We start from the raw sequence: 25,884 nt of genomic DNA, 5'->3' as shown, positions 1-25,884 counted from the left end.
TGACATGGTCAAGCCCTTTAATCGTGTCCTATCAAATGTTTTCATCATGCAGAAGCAGAGTTGATAAACTACATCGTACATTGTTAATCTGAACCTTGAAGACTGTGAGACTTCAATTAAGACACCAAACCGAATTGGAATCCAGGGGAAATAACCTTGATCTACTTTACTGCTACTGAAGTGGAATAAGACTTAAAATGATAATCATACATGCAGGTACACTGTACATTACAATATAATTCATGAATCTAATACAACGAGAAGATCAACCCTTCACTATATTCAAGTGAAGACAAAAGATAAAGTGGTGATAATTTTCTTTCTTTTTTCTTTTTTTTTAAACAACTGTTACATTCACCATCTACAAGGGTCAGCAATCAACTTGATATCAACATAATCATACTGGTTATTATCAAGGGGATAAGCAGCAGCTTGTTTGTATCATGGTTTTTACCATGTGTGTACGCCGGTACACAAAATGTATGTATCTGTGTGTGCGATAAGTCTTTTTAAAACAATGTCCATTTTCAACATAAACTGGTAGAGCATTGCCCAGGATTTGGCTTATAGGAACAGCCACAAAAATCAGGGGGAAGATGACACCCTTACAAAAGGGTTTTTTCCTTAACCAGTTGAGGACGAGTTCTGAGTATACTTGGGGCAAGTGTCTATGGGAAATGTGTGTTGTAGCAAAATAAGCCCGTCCTCAACGAGTCAATATTCATTGTTTGTTTTTTTACTTATTTTGACACAAAATTTCACATATTGTTCTATCCTACGATGGGTTCTTGTTTCTCACTGGAAAAAAACACAAAAAAATCCATCCAAATGTCAGATGAGAGGAGGGGGAGACTCAAGAAACTGGAGCAGGAAGCGCACATAATAACTCTCATCCTGTTTTTCTAGAGAAGGGTAATTCACCCACACTCTCATCCACAACTTTTTCATCCAACAAGTCCACCATGGAAGATTCTGCTGAAAAAAAAAAAAAAAAAAGAATGAATCAGGCCTTGTTTTTGTCGCGCTGAATAACTTTCCATGCTATCCCTGCACACATCATCTCATCATAGAATGAGCACTGGAAGACCCAACTAGAGCATGTGTTGTTTCACCACTCGCTTGTCTGTCACTAAACTTTCCCAGAAATTACTGATCATATGAAAGTAAGAAAAATAAGCAAATACCATATCTTACTTCTATAGATCATACCCTTCAGCAAATCACATCAAAAGCCCATATCGTCGCTGGGGTGACAAGACCTCGTATCTCAAAAATGACAAATGTTCAGGAGAGCAAAAAAAACATGGCGGCCAAAGCACTGTAGTGAATGGGAAAGCCTTTCCTTTGACATGTCATGGTGGCTTCATTTTTGGAGTAAGACAGTTGGGATTTGGCCAAGACATCACTTGACCCATTATTTGACCATTAAGCCAAAAAAAAAAAATTGACATTTTTGAGATACGAGGTCTTGTCACCCCATCGACGATATAATATAAACTGGTAACTTATAAATTCATTTGAAGTCCTGACAAATTTTCATCATAGGCTCTGCTTCAAACTACTGAAAATGAAATACATTTACAGTCCATGCCTTCCCAAAAAATTGTATAGCCAGTGTACAGCATAGTTTAAAAACATGCAGTATCAGTTAAACATATCAACGACCTTCAGTTATAATTTTGTGTCATACTATTAAGTTGTCAAGTCCATGGAGTTCATCTTTCACTATAGGCTGTAGCTACTCATACCATAACTGTAGCTACACTAGATGAAAAGTACAGTGCACTGAAAGGTATCATCTATGATGCAAATCAACCTGTACAACTACAGAACTGACAAAAAAAAAAAAGAAATGGCTTCAATTATCAACATGTTTTGATATGGTTGTGCAATAAAAAAAAAGAGAAACATACAACTCTCACTATTGAAGCTTTGAGAAGGTATTGTTATGTGTATAAATAAATAAAGAGTACTTGATCAATCACATGATCAATCACATGATCACATGACATGTTGTGCATCAGGTGACTTATGCAATGCCTCCTCCCCTATTCAAATCCCAACTGCTTCTGCCATCCCTAAGGAGAAAACAAGTGCACATTGGGTAATTCCATGAAGTTGGGGCAGTGTCCATGTAGCATCGTGATATTTAAAATATACATTTCAGCATAACTCAATATTAATTATGCTATACATTTATTGTTTGTAGGCTTTACATTTGCATTGAGGCCACACATTTTCCTGGAAATTTTGTGCCATTCAGACTTAATTTTGATGAAGTTATTAAACAATATGTAACAGTGTCCTGTAGCATCATGACGTGTCCATGTAGCATCGTGATATAAAAATTTGGTCCTAAGAGACAAAATATGGCAATTAGCTTGACCAAAATTTGATGCAATATGCATATTTACAAGATATGAATGAGATATCTAAATATCTCAAATTTCCTGTACACAGTTTTAATTTTAAAAGAAAATTGCAAAATGTGTCACGATGCTATGCGGTGTCCTTTTTTGTGACATTTGGTGGACACCACGTAGCATAGTGACACATTGCGTAATTTTCTTGTAAAAGTAAAACTGTGGAAAGGGGAGTTAAGATATTTAGCTATCTGACTAATCTAGTAATTATGCATATTATATCAAATTTTGGTCAAGCTAATTGCATTAATTTGTCTTTTAGGACCAGATTTTAACTATCACGATGCTACATGGACACGTCACGATGCTACAGGACACGGTTACATATCGTTTTAATAACTTCATCAAAAAATTGAGTCTGAATGGCACAAAATTTCCAGGAAAATGTATGGTCTCGATTCAAATGTAAAGCCTATAAACAATATATGTATAGCATAATTAGTATTTAGTTATGCTAAAATGTCACACTTTGTGCCCCAACTTCACGGAATTACCCACACACAAGTTAACAATTATGGCTGCAATGTTTGGTGTGATCTATCTCTGTAATGACTACAACATTGTACTTAAAAACTATTTTAATAAATAAATAAATAAAAGTATTCTGTGAAACTTCATCACTGGTAGAGCTGATTCATTTGTGCCTACTTTAGACATTATTGACAGAGAAAATGATGATGACGATGATGATGATGATAATGATGATGATGATATGATGATGATTCACAGGATTTGAATACAGTACCATAACATTCAAAGGTGCAGATGACATGAACAAAGCATATTAATCATGCAGTGTTTGGCACAAACTTTCCTGAGTTAGACATACAGCACCATTAAATCTGTCCTTTCCATTTTCATATAGCACTGAACCTTATCATTGTACTTCATCACTGTACAGTATCATTATAGCCAACACTTCTCTCATTTTCTGACAAGTTGTGAAATGGTGGGGATGTCTCCACTGCCTATCAATCGAAACTTTAAGATGTCCACAGTTTACCCACAAACTCTCATCCAAGGAATCATATCAATGTCAGAATGGAATTGTGTTCTGTCACGGCTTCTGTAACCACACTCTGAGCAAATACAACCACAGATGATAGGATGAAACTTGACAAAGAAATCCTTATCGTGTCAAGGTCTCGCAATGTGAAAAGCTGAACATCTGCAAGTGTTGCAAAGACAGATGGGAAATCCCGAACTCATGTTGTCTGGCAACTAATACTACTGACTACATTAATGTCTACCGGTAAATACCACCACTCCACCCTACACACACGCACAAAAAAAAAAACACACCTACAAAGACGCACAAAAAAAAAAAAAGAGACTGAAAAGGTTCAGCCAGCAGCAATACATGTACACCCCAAACCAAGGAACTTAATCTTCATTGCTTTTAAATAGTCCTACACAGGGAACTTAACCCACTGAAGACTAGTCTCAAGTAAACTCAGTAGGTGTCTGTGGGAAATGCGTGATGTAGCAAAATCAGCCGTCCTCAATGGGTTAAAGCTGTTGGTCCCGTGTTTGTTTTCGTACAAATATTCATTACTTCCTTGGCAGTCATGTGACTGAAAGGTGACACAACATTTGCTCCTGCGATAATTGCTCCGGTCTTAATGCTCTCCAAGGACTTAGGGTTAGGGTTAGGGCTGTGATAGGGTTTTACAATGTAGGTTTAGTTTGATGTGAGAATTAGGATCAGGGTTTAGGTTATGTTTGTGGTCAGAAATTATGTCTGGCTTTAATAGCGTGCAGATATTTCATGGGAGCAACTGTCGCATGGGCAAATGTCATGGAACTGACATCATCAAAGTAATTATAAATCATTTCTATTGTCATTACTGACCATAGATTATGAGCTCTTTCTGACCCCTGCTAATCACACACGCACAGACGCTTGCACACACACCCACGCATACATACAGACATGGCTACTCACCTTTGCTCTCGATGGCCTCAACACACTTGATGACGACCAGTGGGGAAGGGGACTGAGATGGATCAAACTGGTCTTGTAGACTTTGGCTGAACACATTGGCTGCAATATAAAACAAACACAAAACAAACCAATGTAGTACATGATAACCGGTAATGGTTCCAACTGCTTCCAAAAGTTAGGCATGGTATTAAGGGAGAACTCTGGCTGGTCTTCAGACTTTTATATTTGAACAACCACAATAAATTGGTTATACTGGGTACAGAGTTTGAGAATTTATAGTGATTGGGATAAGGAATAAGAATGTTTCAAAATTTATAACAAATCACAATGAACAAGGATGATGACATGGCAGCCTCACCATAAGAATGCATGAGTGGGGGCTCAAGGAAGTAGAACAAAAGAAGAAATTCCACACGGGTAACCTTGTTAAGCAAGCAGTATTGTAATGAAATTGCACTGGGCACTACATTTCTGAAATAGGTGAGCCTCCTACTCATGCATTCTTACAGTGAAACTGCTACCTTGTTCAGTGTAATTTGTTTTGGGTTTTCATAGTATTTGTTTCTCTGCTCAAGGACCAAAATCAATTCCACAAATCTAAACATGGAGCTGTTGATTTATGTACTACATGATATGTGAGATTATGAAAAATTGCCTGGACTCCTCCTTTACGGTCAACAATTGATTCAAGAAGTGAATTAATTTAAGATGTGCTTAAAAGCTTTTATTCTTTAAAGTTTATATATTGTTGGACATCCTGCACCATCCCAGAAAGAAAAGAGAGAGAGAAAAAAAAAAAGTTTTTCAACAATGTAAAAACTGCAAGCATAATGGGTCAATTTCTCAGCTGCTAGTTTAATAGAAGATATTTTTCCTTGTGTACGAAATTATCACACATCAGCGCAATTGCGTATATCAGAAAGTACTACACCCACATGTACAGTAGTAATGAGTGAACCTTGGTATATCCTTGAAGTCTCTCTCTTTCACGATAACAAAGCACTATCAAAGCACAGACGAGCAACAATAGACTACCGACCAGATCTCTTGGTCACCATGGAAACCTATTATAGCACACATCAGGCTTCGCTATGGAAGCTATCTTTCAAGCTATTGGCTAGTTGAATGGGAAAAAGAGGACAATGGACGAGTCAATATCCTGGCAGACCATTTTGAATAGAATTCACACAACTGTGAGACAGGGTAGCTAAAGTAGGTCAGACTCAGACTCATACTGAATTGTTTTTTTTTTTCAAACAACTGCAGGAGGACAAACATGAAATGTGTTACAGACAGCTCTCCTGCACACTAGTGAAGTTACCATCAAATTTCTACGAAGATGACATTTGGCATTACAGTAGCAAGAGTGAACTTTTAAGTACGTTAAAACACTTGGGCAGTGAAGATACAAGTAGGCATTCTCTCAATTTTCCTTTTAACATTCCTTCGGGGTGAATTTACAATATACAAATGACGCACAGGTCTGAGTGCGTCAGTCTGAATTGTGTGCATAAGGTAACTATGGAATGCTTAACCCACGAGGCTTCGCCTCGTGGGTTTAGGCTAAATTCCATAATTACCGCATGCACACTATATTCCGACTGACGCACGAAAAGACATGTGCGTCATCTGTTTTATAGAATGAGTAATTTTCTTGCCAACAACCCATTTTTCTATCGTGTTACCCGATGACAAATTACTGGATGCATTTCCTTTTGGCTCGCCATAGACGAGAGCCCGAAAACCATGCATCAGTTTTTACTGGACGCACGGTCTCTCTCCAGAACCATGCATCAGTAAAACCTGATGCATGGTTGTTTTAGCCAATAGGCCTCTCGTACTGAGTGCGCGAACGCTTGCTTAATGCGCGAACCTTTGTTACAAGTGCGCGTACTCTTGCTACAAGTGCGCGATAACATGTTTACCACTGTGACTCAGCGTGCCGCCAGTATAAATAAACACATAGCTCTCGACCAATGAGATCGCAGGATTCTCGCTACCCATTCTATAATATACCACAAACTATCTAATAGGCTACATGAATTCAGTGGGTGCAGAAAAAGTAGAATACATAATGAGGTAAATCTGATGATCTATTCAAAAGTTCAGAATTTTTACGTTTTGATATTACAAATCCATGTACCATCATGGCCAGTATGAAGGCTACAGCCACTCATGATGTCACTGTAATGGAACAATATCACGAAAATCAACAAGGCATTCCACAAAATTTAATTTTCTATGAAGAGTTCAGCTTAATCACATTCCTTCAACACTGACAAATAGTGCAGGTAACTTAATGTACAGACATGAATTGGAGCCGACAGCCTTTTTTCTGGCATGCAACTCTCGCGAATTCTCCCTATCGCATATAATAGGCGATATCAAGCAATATCACCTCGCGAAACCGATATCTGACCAATCGCTTCTGGGACGTATACTTTCGGCTTTGCCGTTCTGGAAGATTGTACCATACCAAAGAACCTACGTAGTCAGCATAGGATCTTTGATCGTACAATCAAAATGCACAGAACTCGTCATGCACAAGCAAACATGGATCGACCTGATGACCAATTTCGGAAAAATGTTTCTATCGCAATTAAAGGACTTTCTTAGTGAAAGAAATGTTCCTACGACCGGTAAACAAAGGGCTGAGTGTAACTCCCCGTACGCTGCCAAGAAGTGGCCGCTTCGCAATCAGGTCCACGTCCGGTGCGGCTAGGCTGCTGGGCTTGGGTCTGGGCGATGATCGCAAACCTCTATTATTCGCGAGATTATAAGACAGAATTTGATACGATCTATGAATACGAGTAGTACTTCGGCGTTCAATGTGCATAAAAGCATTAATTCACACATCGCACATTCATGACCGGAAGTTTATATCCAAAGAATTAAGGATTAAAAAAAATTAAAGTGCCACACACTTTCAGATTCGGAGAGCTATATGCGATAGGGAGGATTGTCACTGGCATTTAATGCACTGTGTTGAATAGAACTTTTGCATGCATTTTACTTTCACGAATCTTGGCTTCTCATGACATACACAAAAGTTTCATGCACGTGAAATTTTTGGGTTTTACAGTAATTCCCCCTGCCTTCTGAAGGAAATGAGTTAAGTGCTCTTTTTTAAATTTGATACTAGAAAAAAAAAAATGTGGAATTCTCTTTATGAATAACAATTTTCTTCCTGTGATTCCACAATTGATATATCACTGTTAAATGCTGCAGCCTTTTTTATCAAGTGAGTGATGACGGCACATTAAGCAGCAATTTGATGAATCAGTTTCACACATAAGGGATACAGCACTGTACTTCCTTAAAAGATTCAATATCAGACTGTACATGTGTATCTCATTTCCTTGAAGATTCTAATATCACTATCTTTAGTGTCCAGTCATCCCTTTAGTCAAAATCATTATTCTAAGAAGACCACCTATATGTGGATGGGTAATATTCATTCGAAGGATCATACTGCTAATGTAACCCATTGAGGACGAGTCCCGAGTATACTCGGGCAGGTATATATTGGAAATGCGTGTTGTAGCAAAATCAGTCCATCTTCAACGGGTTAAAGGGTCTACTACAACATTATTATATTGCTGAGGTAGAAACTTTTCCACATTTTGACAAGAATATGCTTCAACACTGGCAGAGACTACAGACATACAGTAGCCGGGCATTACACATACATGTAGGAGTGTCCTTTCCGAGATGCTACAAAAGTACATGTAGCTTCAGAATTCATGTGAAGAGAGTGGGAGCAATCGACAGAGACGGCAGGAAATCAATTATGCCTATCTTTGACAAACGTCACTCAAACCAACCTGAAATATGGTTTGAAGGGAGACAGAGCTGTCTTCTCAGTTTCCAAATGAGTTGAGAGAGAGAAATGTGTACATGATGTGCATGATAGCATCACCACACTATCAATTGTCAGTCCACAGTAACTAATCATGGGACAAATTCGTGGATTGAAATCATCTCGTTCTGCATTACCGTTTAAAATTGTTATTACACATTTCAAAAAAAAAAATTACAGTTCAAAAAAAAATCCATAACATGGCTGAATTGGTATTGGAATCATTATTGATATCACCGGCTGCTAAAATTTGGTCGAGCGTGTATTTCTTACGAACACGAGATGCTGCTATGTGCCATAACAAAGGGTATGACAGCACGCTGGGGCACATCGTGGTGCAAATATCTACATGTAATTGGAATAGTTTATTTACACATTGACAAGAAAAGTCTTATTTAATCAAAGGATAACACCTTGGTACTATCAAGGAATAATATTCCTTGAATTTCAACATTTTGGTCATGTTCTGACCAGTTCAAAGTCACATTGCAGTGAATTTCAACAATCATTCTATCACTAAAATCACTACCAACACCACATAAAAGTAAACAATCTTTTCTTCTGCCTTTCACTCATCTTTCATTGTTTCTGGTGAGATTCATGGTAGACATATATGAGACACACTTTCCTATTTTTTTCCAAACAGAAGGCACCGTGATGATATGATTCCCCCCCCCCCCCCCCACCCCAGTTTAATACAAGATGGGCATGTCCTAGACAAGATTACATGCGTATACCCGAAACAAGAATGTAAACACCATTAATATTCGATACTGGACATTTCCTCATTTAAAAGTCTTTTGGTGCTTAAAGCATAATACTCAGTATCATCTTAAAGACAGGAAATGCATAAAAATGTAACTGATCTGTTTGTACTGATCTGTTTGTACTATATATTTCATACACTGTCATACATACACTGCATACAATGTGCATTGCAGTGTGCTAGTGCAGCATCTACAAACTTTATGTTTTCTTTTTCTGTGTATGTTATGTTTGTTCTTTCCTCTAACCTATATTATTTTTGTGCAAAACTTATAATGTGTCATGGGGATTCCTTTCAAGGTATGAAGGACAGCACTGCGTCACACATCTCTAAAATAAACCACAGCTTGCAGACATAAATATACTTACAAATTAATAATAGTTGTTGCTCCAACCATACAGGAACTGAGTAAAGGTATCATATAAATTTGTTTTAATTCTGGTGGGTTTTTTTTCACACAGAAATTTAGGTAGAGGAAAAAACATGTCTTTCAAGAGATATCTTCCAGGAAATGAAAATCCTACACATTAAGTCCATTCCATAGGTACATGTAGTTTAACATAACATAACAACCTTTGTCCATTGTGTGCTCTGCTCATACCTAGATCCTTTGGAGGAGGTTTAAGTGACTAGTGTTTTTAAAACCTTGCCAGTAGCTTCTGCTTCCATTTGCTTGGAATGTACACATTGTAAACAAACAAACATTGCACAAAACACTGTACTTGTGTATGAGGTAATCAAATATTTCAAATTAGAGAGCCGGGAAATGAATTCAAGAAACATTTCAGTTATACACTATTGTCTGAAAATGCTAAATAATGAATTTCTCTGTGACAACATGAATCTGCAACTTAGGTAAAAGATTGTAACATGTCCTATAATGTATTAAAGTGAAGCCTGGAGGTCATACAGTGTATCTTAGTTCTGACTCGTAATGTTATTAGAAGAGCATAGAGATGACAAATAATGTTTTGAACCAATCACAAGGACACTCTAAACACCTGCAAAGTGTGAAGCACACTGTTTGTCATCCACTGACTTGGAGGGATACATATTTTCACACAATGTCATCCAACAATGCCCAAAGCACCTGACACTGCATGCTGTATGCCAAACTCATATCATACAGACCTGTACATTGTACGGATATTACACTGGCAAATTTTCTGAGGAAGGGAGCTTTAGCTTGACACAGCTTTAAACACACGGAGCATGCTTAATATCTCTATCAACTTTGAAATCAAGACATGATATGAAATCTGTTGGCATCTGACCAACGGATGCATAGCAGTGTAAAATATCACTATACAGCATCAATGCAACTTTGGTCCAATCATAGTTCACACTTGAGGACCATAATACAACATTACATCAGCCCTCAGTACGTCCCACATTGGCAGAACAGCAATTGGGAGCCAATTACCCTAGTGTCTGATGAGGAACAGGTGCGCAAGCTGCACTGACGTATCATTAGGAAACGTTTTCTCTTGTTCGTTTTTACGCCGCACTCTCGTCATTTCACAGAGTCCAAGAACACACAAACATCACAGACTGCTTAAACACTGCGATGACTTGCCATTCCTTTGTCTTTCACACTACACAGAGTGCACGTGGTCCCACTGCAGTTTGATATGATTTAATATGCATACATCATTATGAAGTAGGGAAAACCTTGAGTCTTCACTGCATATCTGATTCTTATGCTGGCCTTGCTGTTAATGGTTGCCATATACCGGTACACAGATACACATACAATGTACATCTGATCAGAATACCATTCTTCCACATTTCCTGTGCAAGAGTCACTGCCACCTACAACAGTTTGTACTTGACTCAAAAAGCTAATGACACACAAAATCTATCAACAATATCATTTCCAGAGATACACGATAGCGGATCGAAATTTCTCACATCAGCTGGCACGTTAAAAAGACACTGATGAGTATTGTAAAATGAGGAATGTTCGCATGCAATTTAAGTTTGCAACTTTCGCAAGAGCCAAGATTTGCGAAATTAAAATGCTCGCGAAAGTTCTTGTATACAGGGGTGGATCCAGGAATTCTGTATTGAAAAGGGGAGTCGCCTTTACAAAATTAAAGGGGAGCCCCCCATTTTTTTTCTTTTTATTTCTTTTGTTTTAAGAAATACAAAGAGGGGGTGACCCCCCTCTGGATCTGCCACCGGTATACACTATATGCATTGAATGCCACAGGCAATTTGCGAAAATTTCATGCAGTGAAATAGGCTGTCGGCTCCAATTTGTGAAAATTTCATACTGCAAAAATATCTTGCTTTACAGTACGATTATGAGCAAAAACTTACGTTTTCCTACAGTATGCCTTTTTTTTTTGGGGGGGGGGGGGGGGGGGGAGATGGGTAAAAATGTATACATACGTAACAAATTGTACACTCTGTCAGTTACATGTATTGTATGTCAGTGCCAAGGGGGACAGCACAACCAGTCTGAATGTAATATCCATAATTATAAAATGGGTTCAAGAATGTAGCCAATTGGAAGCGCTGAAATGAATCACGTGTGCGTGCATTATTTTCTTCAGGTATGCACTAGAAGAGTCTCTCTTCCACCTCCCTGGCCTGACGTACGTCACAATGTTTTACACTAGCAGTGCGCACTCAATCAGTTGTTACAAGTGCGTCACGCGCTACTATACGCGCTGTCAATCCTGTAAACAACTTCTAGTTCGGGCGCGGGCTGCCACAACAGCCGGCGGCCTTTCTTGTGCATAACAGTACGTGGCGTACGTATACTCTTATACGTACGTACAGTACTTATGTGCGGGATTTCCGAGTGCGACGTGCGTAAATGTTTGGGATGAACATCTTCGGACATCTTGACTTTTGAGCGAGTGCTACATGTAGCTGACTGGTATTGACCCACAAAGGTACGTGAATTATGCTGTTAGTTTTCGACCCATTTTATAAAACAAATGATGCACAGGATTATTTCGTGGCGTCAGTGAAGGTGCGGCTCACTCTCGAGTATTGACAACGGTTGCAAACATGCACTCGGCTGCGCCTCGTGCATGTCGCACCATTGTCAATACTCTCGAGCGCGCCGCACCTTCACTAACACACTCTATCCTGTGCATCATTAGTATATTAAGACATTGTGTGGCGTCTGTGCATCATGTACGTCATGCTGCCTAAAGTGTATTCAAAAGAAGACATTTTGATGGTATAGACCACTTGAACAGTGCTTTTAAACTTTGATCTCGTTCTAAACTTCGCCTTAGTGTAAACATTGCAAATCAACAACAAAGTTATTACTGCATGACAGAGCAAAGAAAATGCAATCATGTAAAATTTACTCTGACTGATTAATGTCCTCAAGGGGCAGAAACAGCTCAGAAAATTGCATGAACAATGCCCTGCTCCTTTAATCATCAGTCATGTTCTTTAATCACCGGTGAGTTTACAGGGAATCTCTGGCCACAATTCAAGCAGGGCTTGACAGCACTCCCCCACAGTCTGTTGTGGCAACATCCCTACCCACCCCCCCCCCCCCCCCCCCACCCCCAATCCCTTCTGGTTTGCAGACCAGCAGAGACGTGACCTGTTACTCACCACGTATAGCACTGTCTCGCCTGGTCCTCATGCCAGACGGATCGCAACGCGGCAGCCCCGTCGCCGCACATGTCCGATGAAATATACTCCCGCAATCTGGCAAAGGAAAAAAGCAAAGGGAGAATCACAGTAAGACCACTTTAAAACACATAGGGCACATTGATCATTGTGCCCAAAATCAGGATTTGGAATGTTGGCACTTTTATGAAATGGCACACTAATTCAAAACACAAGTTATATCTCACACCACTATGTTGAAGAAATACATGATCATGCGAATATGAGATTGAGTAAATAGCAAGAGGGATGATCTTTAAATTCAAGTAATGCTCCAAATTTTCTTTCCATCATATCCACTTGGAAATATCTGTTTTGCTCAATAACATCCCACATTTTTTCTTTCAATCAGTCATGTTCCTATGATAACATATCCCACATGATCAATAAGTACATGTATTCCAGATGAAAAACATACAAAGTAAAATTACCAACTGTGTAGAGGAAATAAGTACAGTGCAAAAATAATATCAAATAGGTATACCACACAAGTCAACATGTAGGGGTTGCAGGTGCAAATCATTAATACAAATGTACAGTACTGATGAACATTACATTTTGGTCACATTGCAAGCCATAGCCTTAGATATGGATTCATGACCAAAAGTGGAACCAATATGTAAAACCATCACCGACTAGGACCCTGGGTATTTACACCGGAGAGTGAGAAAGACTTTTGTGGTATTAATGACTGGAACGTTGAGTCACTGTACAATTGTAAACAACTCCATGAGTCAGGAAGTGTCACCAGCTTTCTATCATCAACACTTTGTTTCAAAACATTTACATTGTAAGTAGCATAAGTCAAGGGTTTGCACTACAACAGTGGCATGGGGCAATAAAATTCCAGGGGCATCAAATATTTGCTTTGTATGTACATTGTATGCACTGTGTTCCTTCAGTATATTAGATTCATCTCCTTCTTTATAGGTTTGCTCGTAAGTCGATGACATCTTGTGAGCCTTACAAGCCACATCATTTTTAATGGGGGAATAAAACATTGAATGCACCGTCCAAAAATCTCCAGGAAATGTACAATAAAACATAGTAAAGATTTATCGTGAAAAGGTATCGCTTATGGTACATGCCAATGGCACGTGTACAGAACTTTAATTCCACATTCTGAGACATAAAAATTCGCTTTTAATACACACAATGACATTAAAGAAAACTAAATGGAAGCCATTCAAAAGACATATGATTTACAAGACTCTTCAAGTAAACATACAGAGGTTCTTTCAAAATAACCGTTACAGCTGTACAAGTTGATTTTATGGTTTGCATACAGATACAAAGAAGCCACAATCTCAACTTTCAACACTACATGAACTTGTAATAAAACATGAAGTTTCCCAGTTTTTTTCTTCAATCATAATGAAAAAACAATTTGTGGTGTGGCAATAGATTTAAATCAATATCCTGTGATGCATTACCAGGACACAATTAAAAAAAAAATATATAATTATATATTTTGCTTTACAGTATTCTGTTTGCTTGAATCTACGCCACTAATATGTCAATAGTCAACTACAAAGCAAATGCGTAAACTTAATCAGATTTGACTGAATTTAAAAAAAAAAGCCACAGTAAAGACTCCTCATCAAAAATAGATTGGTTGTCAAATACGAAGTTATGTTTACAAAATGTTCTTCTCTTAGCAATAGCAGAGGGCATTGTACAAGTATGTGCGTACAATAATGACATCACCTTCAAGATTTTCTCTCATGTCTACATTACCCCTGATGCACTGTGAAAAAAACAAGTTGGTTTCCTTCCTAGTGGAACATGGGATATGTCCAGCAACAATATTCAGTATAGAGGGATGAACATGATATTTATTTCAGTGCTCATTCGCTCTAAACCATAGCCAAATACCCAGCAGGTCTATCACATATCATGTCACACTACATGCAGCTGTACTTGCCTGATGATCTGCAAAAGCAAATCAATGGCTTGGATTTTTAAGAAATTCACATGTAGATCAACATACCGGTAACTATTAAACACATTTACTCATTGTTCTGTAACATTACTCTTGAAGTTGCCAGGAATGTCGCCTTATACTGGTATCATACACTCCAATATTCTGATGAGTGTTACACATCTTCAGTGTTATCAAGATGGACAATTAGCAAAAGGATAATTTTGAATGCAGATTAAAAACACTTTACGTGTAAATGCACTATCATATCTACTTGCTACTGGCCATTCCCTATGTTCTGCTTACTTAAACCTAATATCAATTTATACATGCATATAGCAAACTTCAGTTGTACTTACACTTGCACCTGCGACGACGATAAGTCATTATTTCACTGTACACCGGCCCATTCATTGTAAACAGTCACACATTCACATCAAACCAAAGTTGCATCTATATGCCATAATCATTTATAAAAGGGATATGCAACCATACTAGGGGTCCATGACACCGTACAAGCTCTTTCCCCTTCCTTGCTGTTTCGGAGGCAGAGTTCTACTGGAGTATGGCATGATCTCCGTGTGGTGTTATGCTTTACACGTTTGACGCAGGAAATTAAAGAGTGTGAAAGAATACGGCTCTACAGCCATTTCACTTGGTCTACCTGACGAGAGGAAGGCTAATTCGATATCCATTGAAAACCACACTTGGCAGCTAGTGTCTCTGCAACTATCCATTCACCATTGTATGCCAGAGTGTTGGCATGTGGACATGTGGGATAGGAGTTTCAGTCAGAGCAGATGAAATGGCATTGAGACAATGCATGAAGGATTGACATGAATCCAGAATTTTGAGGTGTCAAGGGCAATGTGTCTTCACAGCATTCACATCAATATTTCTTTTTTTTTTTCTTCTTTTCTCATAACCACAATGTCAGCAAAAAGTGAGAGTAACGTTATATTCCAATGGGAACAAGTCTTCATCATTGCAGTACTTTCCAAATGAGCACTGGCAAAGGTAACTGTAGCCTACAACTGAGCTTTAAGACCAGTACAAGAGAAGCTGTGTACACAAGACACCCATAAAAGTAGAGTATTTCCAGGAGTTTCCTCTTGAATCCTGAAATAGCTGGCACATGTGCAAAAGAGCAAAGACCCTAACTTGTTTTTGTAACACACATGGTCTACTAATCTAAACTTTTACCATACATTGTATTTAGCAGTTGTGATGGTTGCTTTTTAAAGAATTCACATATAATTGTCTTACACATTTCCTTCCGAGTCATAACTGTAGGATTTGGTACAGGATTCCATTCTACTTCAATAAAGGGCTTGAAGTTTCCTCTTTCCTCTACAAGGATACATTTTATGAAATTTACAATTGATCTGGGCCTCGTTGCAAGAAAGTTGCAATCAATTACAAATAATTGCTAATTTTGAGACAACCATTCTGATTGGCTCAGGGTCTGCCTTATTAAGAAGACATGCATGCAACAATGATTTTGATTGGCCAGTGACAATCAGTTGCAAGTTGCGTTTAAACGCAAAGTTTCTAGCAATGGGGCCCTGGTGTCACAACGCAGGAATTGGAGAACAATCTCCAAATAATGCACAAAATATTTGCCCATTTGACAAACACACTGTCGGCAGGTACTGAGATTCAATGTTTCTATAGCATTTTTGTACTTTTGATATTCTAGGCAAGCATGCACACAATGGTAGGCCACCTGGGGGCAGTGTGAATGCCACTACATTACCACTACACCATAACTCCCCATCATATTCTTGCAGTGCCTTGAAGCACTGGCCTAAATCTGACATCTATTACTAGCGACCGTCCATTAGTTACTTTAATCTGCACAACATGTGACAGCAGCAGAACTTCTTTTTTTAAGAACAGACTCATGACTCACATTTTTTAAAACTCTTTAATGGTTGTTAAGAGTCTATAAAGAACAAAATCTACAATCATAGGACTCGCTTCTGCATTCAAAAACCTAAAGGGACAGGGAAAAAGCATAATGTAGCTGTAAGATACTATTTCCAAGGGAACTCACGTGAACATTCTAGACCTTGCTGCACGAGGCCAAACATGAACTTGCCACACTTGTCACACCACTGCATGGTGGAGAACGTCCTTTCTTTTAACTTGTGCTCCGTCTGGGGATGCGTGCCTGTGGGTGAAAGACAGAAGGGAGGATGGGTGGATAGAGGGAATGAAGGATGGATGAATGGATGGATGGATGGATGAATTGACAAACAGCATGATGGCAGATGGAGAACAAATTGAAATTTTTTCTTAGTACTTCGATTCAAACAAGCCAAAAGTAATCTATGAAAATAAAAATGAAGATAAAGTGAATTGGGATTTAGTTTCAAGACAACAGATTGATTATGAGGCTTTACTGACAGACCTTATAATTGCAATGGCCTTGATCTCAAAGAGACTAATTAGTCTTCATCTGATTTGATGTTTATTCAAAACATCAAAACAACAAACAAGTACAAATTCCCAAAGAAACTCTGCACATCATAGATATTTCTTAAAATATCATCCTACAGTTTTAGAAAAAAAAAGGGGGAAACTGAACTTGGAGATGATGATACAATCAGACAACTGCATTCAACTCTTTCAAATTTCCAAGCAGGATCGAATGTGCAGAGAACCCCACAAGATATTACATTTATTGGAAGTAAAAGAAAAAGATACAAATTCCCCTAGCTTCGCTACAGCAAGGATGATAACCTTCCCAACAATAGAAATCGGGAACTCGCAGAAGGCTTTTTCAGGTGACAGTTTGACACAGATTCCAATGACCTACAGATAAATACTTTGGATTCAATATTTGAAAATAACATTATTACCTCACTTGGAAAAAAAAAAATCAATACTTATTTCATTTCACCAAAGGTCATGTTTCATTTTACTTTGGCAGCAATGCAAAATCTTGTGAAAATGCTGAATTTTCAGCCCTCAAGGACCAAGTTGTCAGATAATTTGTTGTTGTTTTTCATCTGAAGGTAGAGCTTGTGATATTGTAATACACACTGAAAGTCAACAAGTGCAAACATACTGCCGCCATCGCTAAGGCGTGGCAGCAATTGCGTACTTCAGTGGTAAAAGCACATTGTGATTTTCAATTCATAGTTGAGACATAAAAATTGAAGAATACATGGAAAATTGCATTTGAAACCAATATAAAGACATATTTGATCATAAAAACCAATAAACCAAAAAAAAAGGAAAAGAAAATGGGGATCATTTCCATTTCTATGCATGGCTAAACCAGGGACTCAATGTAGTTTTAGAGACTCATGCTACTACACCAGTACTAAGCGATGAGCAAGCACAATGAATGCAACTACGATGGCCATGTGAACAGCTCACTGGCTGTGTGCCAATCTGTTTCCATGGCATCGGCAATCACTGTTACTAGAAATTATGACATGTGTCATGCATTCATTGTAACAAGGCCAGAAAAAATTGTTTCTTCCAATACTTGACACATTTCACTCAGGTGTCCATGAACATGGTATGGTTGAAATCATCATTATATAGTAATTGACATTAGAACACCTGCATTAAAGATTACAGTCACTTTTTAAGAAAACAAAAAGTTGTCAATTTCATGTTTATATAAATTCACAATTTAAAAAAAAAAGGCAGAATGTATTAACATCTCACAATTTTTCGTACAGAAAATGAAGCAAATACAGCAACCACACTGGTCAAATGAAAACCACATATGATGCCAAGGCCTCACAGGTTTCCTTAAATGTATACAAACCTTTGATAAATTTCCTTTTTAATTTGTAATAATAATGATAACAGTAATTAATGTATCCTGTGTTGTCATAACCTTGCAATAGGGCTCTATTTGTTTATCTATCAATCAAAAAACTTTTCGCTTTCATATCTTTGTGCACAAACCGACAGGAGAGATGTGAATCAAGGATGCCAAAAACCCAACTAGCTTGCAAATGTGGTACTGGCCAATATTACGTCTATAGATACAAGAACATACGAAACCGAAGGTTCGTTTTCATATATTTCACATACAAAATGTAAGTCTGATGAAGCTTCTAACTATAATCTTTGTCTAATTCTACTCTATATCAAAATCAATTTGAACATTGTGTGGCATTGTAGTGATTGCTTGTTTGTTTTGTTATACTCTTTGCAGGGTTCTGCACTATAATTAGGCAAGTTGATGACTGCACCTCAAAGAGGCAGACATAGCATCTGATAAACTGAATTCCACTGTTCTGTCCATTCCAGACAGGGTAAATACATTGACAAGGACTCCTTCAGCACATTATTAAAGGACAGGTGCTTCCTTAAACACATAATTGCCCAGACATACCAAATGTATGTGCATCTGAACTAGGAAGTAATGGCAGTATAGCACTTTTGTTCTGGTATTGTTGTTGTTTGTTGGTATGTTTGTTCTGTTTTGTTAGCAGAGTGGTTAATAATGTCTAGCATTTATTTTTTTTTTTCCCAGGGTCGAAATGTACTAGTAGTCATAAAAGTAGTCATGTTCCATGTACTACAAATGTTATGGGCATTAATATAGTGAATGAATAACTCAATTTTGGACCTTTCTGTTTTTTTTAATCAACACAGTCACTAAAACATGACAAAGGTGCAACTACCCAATCTTCTAAAGTCATTTGAGTCGCCTCGATTAAGCAGAGGTGACTGTACTCACAGTCAGCTGCTAGTGCCAGGGACTCCCCATGGGTCCTGGACTGGGACATGCTACCACTCCTCGTCCTAGACTTGCCGTAGCACAGTTCATCCCTGGCAATCAGGATACACTGCTGGTGGAATTTGTCGAGGACGCTGATTGACTGTATGAAGGCAGAGTTTGAAACAAAACAAAACAAAACCAAAAAAAAGCTTGTATTAGGACAGAAGGATCACAAAACAGCATGACATCTATAAATGACATCCAATTTCTTACATTTACTTTCAGTACAGTTCCTCTTTCCCTTTCCTTCCTAGTATTAGTAGCAACTTGTATAGTATACATAATATTGTCTTATTCAAAGGTCCTCACGGCATTAAAAGGGCATTCAGTAAAGCCAAAGCCGAGCAAGCCAAAGTCTCAGGCATCAGCAGGGAGAGTCTTCTGAGACTTGTCACTGTAATTATTATTCATGAGCTGGGAGTGCGATTAACCAGCTCATCATTCCCACCAAAATATTCAGTTACCGAACACGTGTAATTTAGTTAGTCGCTTCGACTAATGTGATTACTGGATTCTTCCAAAGGCTGGCAGTGTGAAATGTACACCAAATGTACATGATGCACAAGTTTCTTGGAGAACACAGCTGTACTGATTGATTGAAAATTCTGCTAACCATATGCTGCCAGCAAAATTCAGTAAATGCAAAGACGTGAGCTTTAGATATTTGGGTTCTGACCAGGTTTTGGTGATGTCATGCTTGACATCAGCTAAGCACAGGATTTCTTTTTTTCCTCTTGCTTTTGTTCTGTTTCCAAAGAGAGCAAATGCAGTGGACTCCCGTTTAACGAAGTCCTTAGGACCAGCAGTTTTCTTTCGCTATATTGAAATTTCGTTATAGCCGAACAAATAAACAATGAAAATACATAGAGCCAATGATGTTGTGGCCTGGATTTTTATTTCGTTGTAACCGGAATTTCGTTAAAACCATGTTCATTATAATGGGAGTGCACTCTACTGTACACTATACAGCAAACACAGTTTCTGATTACACTCATATCTGCATAGATTTCAGACTACCCAGATAGCTCTCAATGTCTCAAACGGAGACACTATCAACCAATCAGTGTGCTTAATGTGTTAAGTGCACTGAAACACACAATATTCTGCGCATTACCTACCAAAGCCTGTTCAAATTCATTACAGATTTTCTGCCGAGGAGCCAGTGATAACTAGCTCACTTGATTTGTTGCTATGGAATGATACTCCAATACTGCTTATAATCCAGTATGTACATGTATGTCCTGGTCATCCAAAGCAACCTTTTAAGACATGTTAACTTCAAGATTCTTCTTCTTGTTTACCGCACATTGCACTAATTTGCCCCTGTCTACTTTCAAAATACTCTTCATCTTCACCAACCACCACGTAATCTCCGTTCAAAACTCGCTAAAATTACAGGTACCGTACCTCAAATCAAGCATAATTGGGGGGATCGGGCTTTTTCATATATGGGCCCAAAACTATGGAATGGCCTACCAAAATCTCTCAGAGAAGAATCTTCCATTGATGGTTTCAAAGAGAATCTCAAGACCTATATTTTCAATTTCAATTGACAATATTGTATACCTGTATGTATAGTACAAGGTGGTATGTATACAATTGTATAGGCCTATTGTTTGTTGGTTTATTGTCTTATTATTTTCTGTGATACTGTTGTAACATGACACGATATGTACTCTGTTCTATAGCGCCTTGAGTATCTTTTTTAGGTAGAAATGAGCGCTTTATAAGAGTCTCACTATTATTATTATCATTTTATGCATAAAATTTGATAAGGTCAACTACCTTGTCTTTTGGAAGTGACAGTTAATACTGAATGGCATGGCTAATTCACAAGCATAAACCACAGACATGCAGGAATGAGCTACTATCTTACCTAGGGTACATACGGTTGTTATGTACATGTACATGCAGTACACTTGCATACAAAGCACATAAAGCAAAGTTCCGCAGCAACCTTTACAGACGGCCCCATGTTTTCTCGTATGGTTGCCATGGAAACTGACATTTATTCTGAGGACGTGATAAGAATTACTCTTTGAAGGCCCCACAGATGACAAACTCATGCGGGGATAACATATTTTCAGAAGAGACTGGTGTGTGTATAAGAACTCAGTAGCAGCCAGCTGAGTGGGGGGACATTCATTCTTCCTTCCCCAAGCACACCTTCCTAAGCTCCTCTTGCACCTGTCTCTTCCACGTACTGTAAAACGAAGAGTGTTCGCATGCATTTCAATTTCACAAAATTTCGCGAGAGCCGAGTTTCGCGAAATTAAAATGCACGCTAAAGATCTTGTCTACACTATATGCATTGAATGATAGAGGCAACTCATGAAAATTTCATGCTGCGAATAAGGCCGTCGGCTCTCATTCGCGCAAATTTCATGCCGCAAAAATATCATGTTTTACAGTATCCTTCGGCGGCACTTGCTTTCATGGCTCATTCACTATGTAAACTCCAGCATCTTCCTCAGAACATCCCTTTCCAAAACACATGGTCAGTGCCACACGTCAAACTGCCCTTGCCAGGAGTTCCACTGATTCTTTCAACCCTAGCATCTCCATCATATCCTCAGTCTTCATTTTATCAAAATTAGTTTCACACCACACATTGCTCTCACCATTCTTCTCATGCTCCTTATTCTAAAAAATCACCATTTCAATCAAGCAAATAATGACCTGTACTAATGATGTGTACTAATGACTGCTCAGAGATATCATTGCTCAAACGTGACTTTGTTCATTCACTTGGCTTACTATATTAAATCACGTTGACTGACGTCACAATTTACAAGTTGTACAGTATGTATACTTTTAGTAGCAGCATGCACTCAATCAGTTATAAGCGCACACTCAATCATTTATTTACTGTATATAAAAAATTTTTAAGTTTATGTTAAGTGTGTTTGGAACATTTCTTCGAACATCTTGCTTTTGAGCAAGTTCTTCATGTAGCTGACTGGTATTTACCCATAACGGTAAAGAAAAATAAGTTCCATCGACCCATTGCATTTAAACAAAGTAGAAAAGCACTCCGAGAGGGCAGACCTCCGACAAGCAGTTACTTTCCACCAATGATCTTCCTCTTCCATAGAGATCAGTGATTTCAACCCACTGAAAAATCGCCCGATTTCCACCCACTGAAAAATCGCCCGATTTCCCAATATCAGATAGAAGCCTTTGTTAGGTCATAAACCCTCAGATGCGCGGCGCGCCTCACCCCAGCAGAAAGTAGAGCACGCACTTTAGTGCGTGCATGAAAACTTCAAAAATGTGCAGCTTGAACTCTTAAGTTCATTGACCCATACACGGCAAAATATCGAAAATCCTTCATAAAACCCATAAAAATTTCCGGATCACTACCAAAATTTAATTATCTGTTCCTTGTGTCATTCTCAAGCTTTCCTGCAAGTTTCATCCAAATCCGTGCACAACTTTTTGAGTTATTTTGCACACGGACAAACAAACAAACTAACAAACTAACAAACAAACTAACTAACTAACTAACTAACAAACAAACCAACTGTAACAAAAACATAACCTCCTCCCTTGGCGGATATTGCATTGGTTTATTAAAGTTCGTGACATTAATAGTGGAGATGCAGCTCACTCTCGGGCATTCACAATATCATGCAACACGCACTCAGCTGCAGCAGGTAGTGCATGTTACACCAAATGTTGTAAAATAATACCTCTGAGTGCAATGCATCTCTACTATTACACGTACATTATGCACGTTCTCATTTTAGTGCATTACTACCTCCGCCAAGGGGAGAGGTTATGTTTTCGTTACCACTGGTTTGTTTGTTTTATTTGTCCATGTGCAAAATAACTCAAAAAGTAGTTAATGGATTTGGATGAAACTTGCAGGAAAGGTTTAGAATGATACAAGTAACAGATGATTAAATTTTGGTAGTGATCCGAGAATTTTTGGGGAATTCATGAAGGATTTTTGATATTTTGGCAGGTAGGGTCAATGAACTTGGGAGTTTAAGCTGCGCGTATTTGAGGTTTGCATGCGCGCACTAAAGTGCGTGTTCTGGTTTCTGCTAGGGCAAGGCGCGCCGTGCAGCTGAGGGTTTATGACATAACAAAGGCTTCTATATTGGGAAATCGGGCGACTTTCAGCACACAATGCTACTGTATAAGTACGTACACTATATGGGTGGAAATCACTGATATCTCTATGGAAGAACAATTAAGATCAGTGGTGGAAATGAGCTGCATGCTTGGCGGAGGTCTGCGCTCTCAGAGTGATTCTCTAGTTTGTAAATATAATGATTATCACTCCGAGGCAAATGTGACATGGATTGGGACTTTTCGTGAGTAATACTGCATAGTAACCATGCCATATATTTCACGGGGATATAATTTTTCATGAATTTTGCTAATTTATTGGGTGCCATTCATAAATTTTAAAACACATACATACACTGTACATACAAAAATAAAAAATGTCAAACACATTAAAAATATATATACTCTTGATACCAGCATGAATGTGACGTGCACACATAAATTTCTTTTTCCGTAAAGTAGAGCATGAATTTAACCACTAACAAAACTGTTAAGAAGTCCCAAATTACAAAAAATAAAAATAAAATAAGACTCGGTGAATATCATGGTATATGCAGTTAGTGAAATCTAACTATGTTATGAAGAATACTTATCCTGAGATTTGTACCCCACCCCAGTGATACCACTAAATAGCATTTCTCAGTCAGTTTCAGGCAGTGTAAATTGTTTCCTCTGCACCAATTGTGAAGGGGAATTGATCTCTTAACTTCTCTCAGTCCCATTAATATCTAACAATGTGACGTACCAAGCAGATGTTTTCCTAAGACCAAGAGTATCGGTTTTGATGAAATTTACGCACTCGCAAGTGTTTGTATACTAGTACATGGGTGTGCGTGCGTGTGCACATGCTGACGGCTGACACCGTAGATCTTAACAGTCCTTGGAAATGAGCAATAGCAAGTCAATGTACCGTGATAAATGAGGCTCAATCTCTTTTCCTACATAGTGCAGGTTTCACAACACTAACACCCTGGTGCCCAGAATACTTTATGGCAATGGAGGGGTGCAGGAGCCACCACTTCCTTACTCTATTCATCTTTGACAAAATTATGCCACGCCTCCTACTACATGTACAGTACCTCCTACTACACCACTTCCTTACTCTAATACATCTTTGACAAAATTATGCCACGCCTCCTACTACATGTGCAGTACCTCCTACTACAAGTACAAAGATGAACACATTCATTACAGATATTGGTATTGTAATTTATGGTAGATGTCCAAACACAATGAAGCTTGCTTGTATACCAGCATGCAATGATCTTCACAGAATTCATCATAATCATCCATACTCTAAACACACATGTGAAATACACTATCATGTGATACTGAAGATGATGGATGATGGCACGAGAAGGGACCAAGAGAAGATGATTTAGAAAATGATAAAGAGCAGCAGGTCTTGGTTTCCAAACTACCATAATTTGGTTATCATTCAACCTTTCTCCATTTCCCACTCTACAGAAAGCATGGAATTGAACTCACTGAATGGCAAACAGACTTCTTCTTTTTGAATGAGATGAAGCAGTTTTTTTTTAATCTTGTTGGGTACACAAAACTACATATAACTGGATTATCACTTTGTCTAGATATTGCTACATAGTGTGTATGTAGAGCTCTCTGTTTCCTTGACGTGTCTAACAAGAGATATTTAGTTTCCTAATAAAAAAGCCTTTGGCTGGAAGAGGACTCGAGATAAGAACAGAAAAACTCGATAATCTGTAGCTTGATGAGTCCGCTGAACATGACCAGGAGGCTTTCCCCAGGTTCAGTATCAGAATATTCAATACCAATTTCATCTTCAACACATCTTGTAGGCTTCAGGAAAATAATGGATTAAAAAGCTATATAACACCTTCATAACAACATCTACTTAGACTTTAGAGCTTGGCAAGAGGAGAAATTTAGATTGTTTTTCAAGGACATTACCTGTAGGAAATCTTCACTCAGTGACACAAGCTTGGAGCCCTCAATGTTCTTGGCCCGAAAGAGCTCCCCGTAGCGATACATGTTGGTCACCGCCATCCAGTTCAGTACGTCCTCTACACTCCAGTAGTCTACAAACTGTAAAAGATGGAGCAAAAGTTATCATAGAGCATTCATCCACAAGTGAAGACATCAACAAATATTTAGTGAGAGGACTACCTTGGTACAAGAAATGAGATAAACTGGACAAGTGAATGTCAATATATTTACATATGTAATTCATAACTGTGCACCCCCCCCCCCCCCACACACACACACACTCACATATAATGTATAACATGCTGTTATTTTCGTGTACAGATAGTTTAGCAAATGAGCAGGTCACAGACATTTTCCCAAGATGTTGTTATCGCGAAATGACACCGAGGCCATCATAAGCGCACTATTACTCCAATGCCTGATGACATTTTTACGTGTTGTTCAATTCCCAGTCCAACAGTGATTTGCTAAATTCACAAAATTTAAACCCTCGTGAAAATAACAGCTTATACAGTAGTTGGTAGAGTGAA

General features: G+C 38.4%; 1 protein-coding gene across 1 annotated transcript in view; it reads right to left on the bottom strand.

Annotated features, from left to right (window-relative positions):
- LOC139729824 (phosphatidylinositol 3-kinase regulatory subunit alpha-like) overlaps positions 1-25,884 on the bottom strand; it is a 71,874-nt gene that overhangs the window by 19,512 nt on the left and 26,478 nt on the right. The window contains exons 5-9 of the mRNA XM_071640750.1: positions 25,319-25,453; positions 19,268-19,409; positions 16,613-16,729; positions 12,579-12,674; positions 4,369-4,467 (exon numbers count right to left, since the gene is read on the bottom strand). Of these exons, the coding sequence (XP_071496851.1) occupies positions 4,369-4,467; positions 12,579-12,674; positions 16,613-16,729; positions 19,268-19,409; positions 25,319-25,453 (589 nt within the window). The remainder of the gene's footprint in view (positions 1-4,368; positions 4,468-12,578; positions 12,675-16,612; positions 16,730-19,267; positions 19,410-25,318; positions 25,454-25,884) is intronic.

Source organism: Diadema antillarum, unplaced genomic scaffold (assembly GCF_040938485.1).
Source record: "Diadema antillarum isolate AM-2024a unplaced genomic scaffold, OU_Dant_1.0 seq00000264_RagTag, whole genome shotgun sequence".
Lineage (NCBI taxonomy): Eukaryota > Metazoa > Echinodermata > Echinoidea > Diadematoida > Diadematidae > Diadema > Diadema antillarum.
Note: the sequence above shows the minus strand (reverse complement) of the source record. Positions and strands in the feature narration are given on the sequence as shown.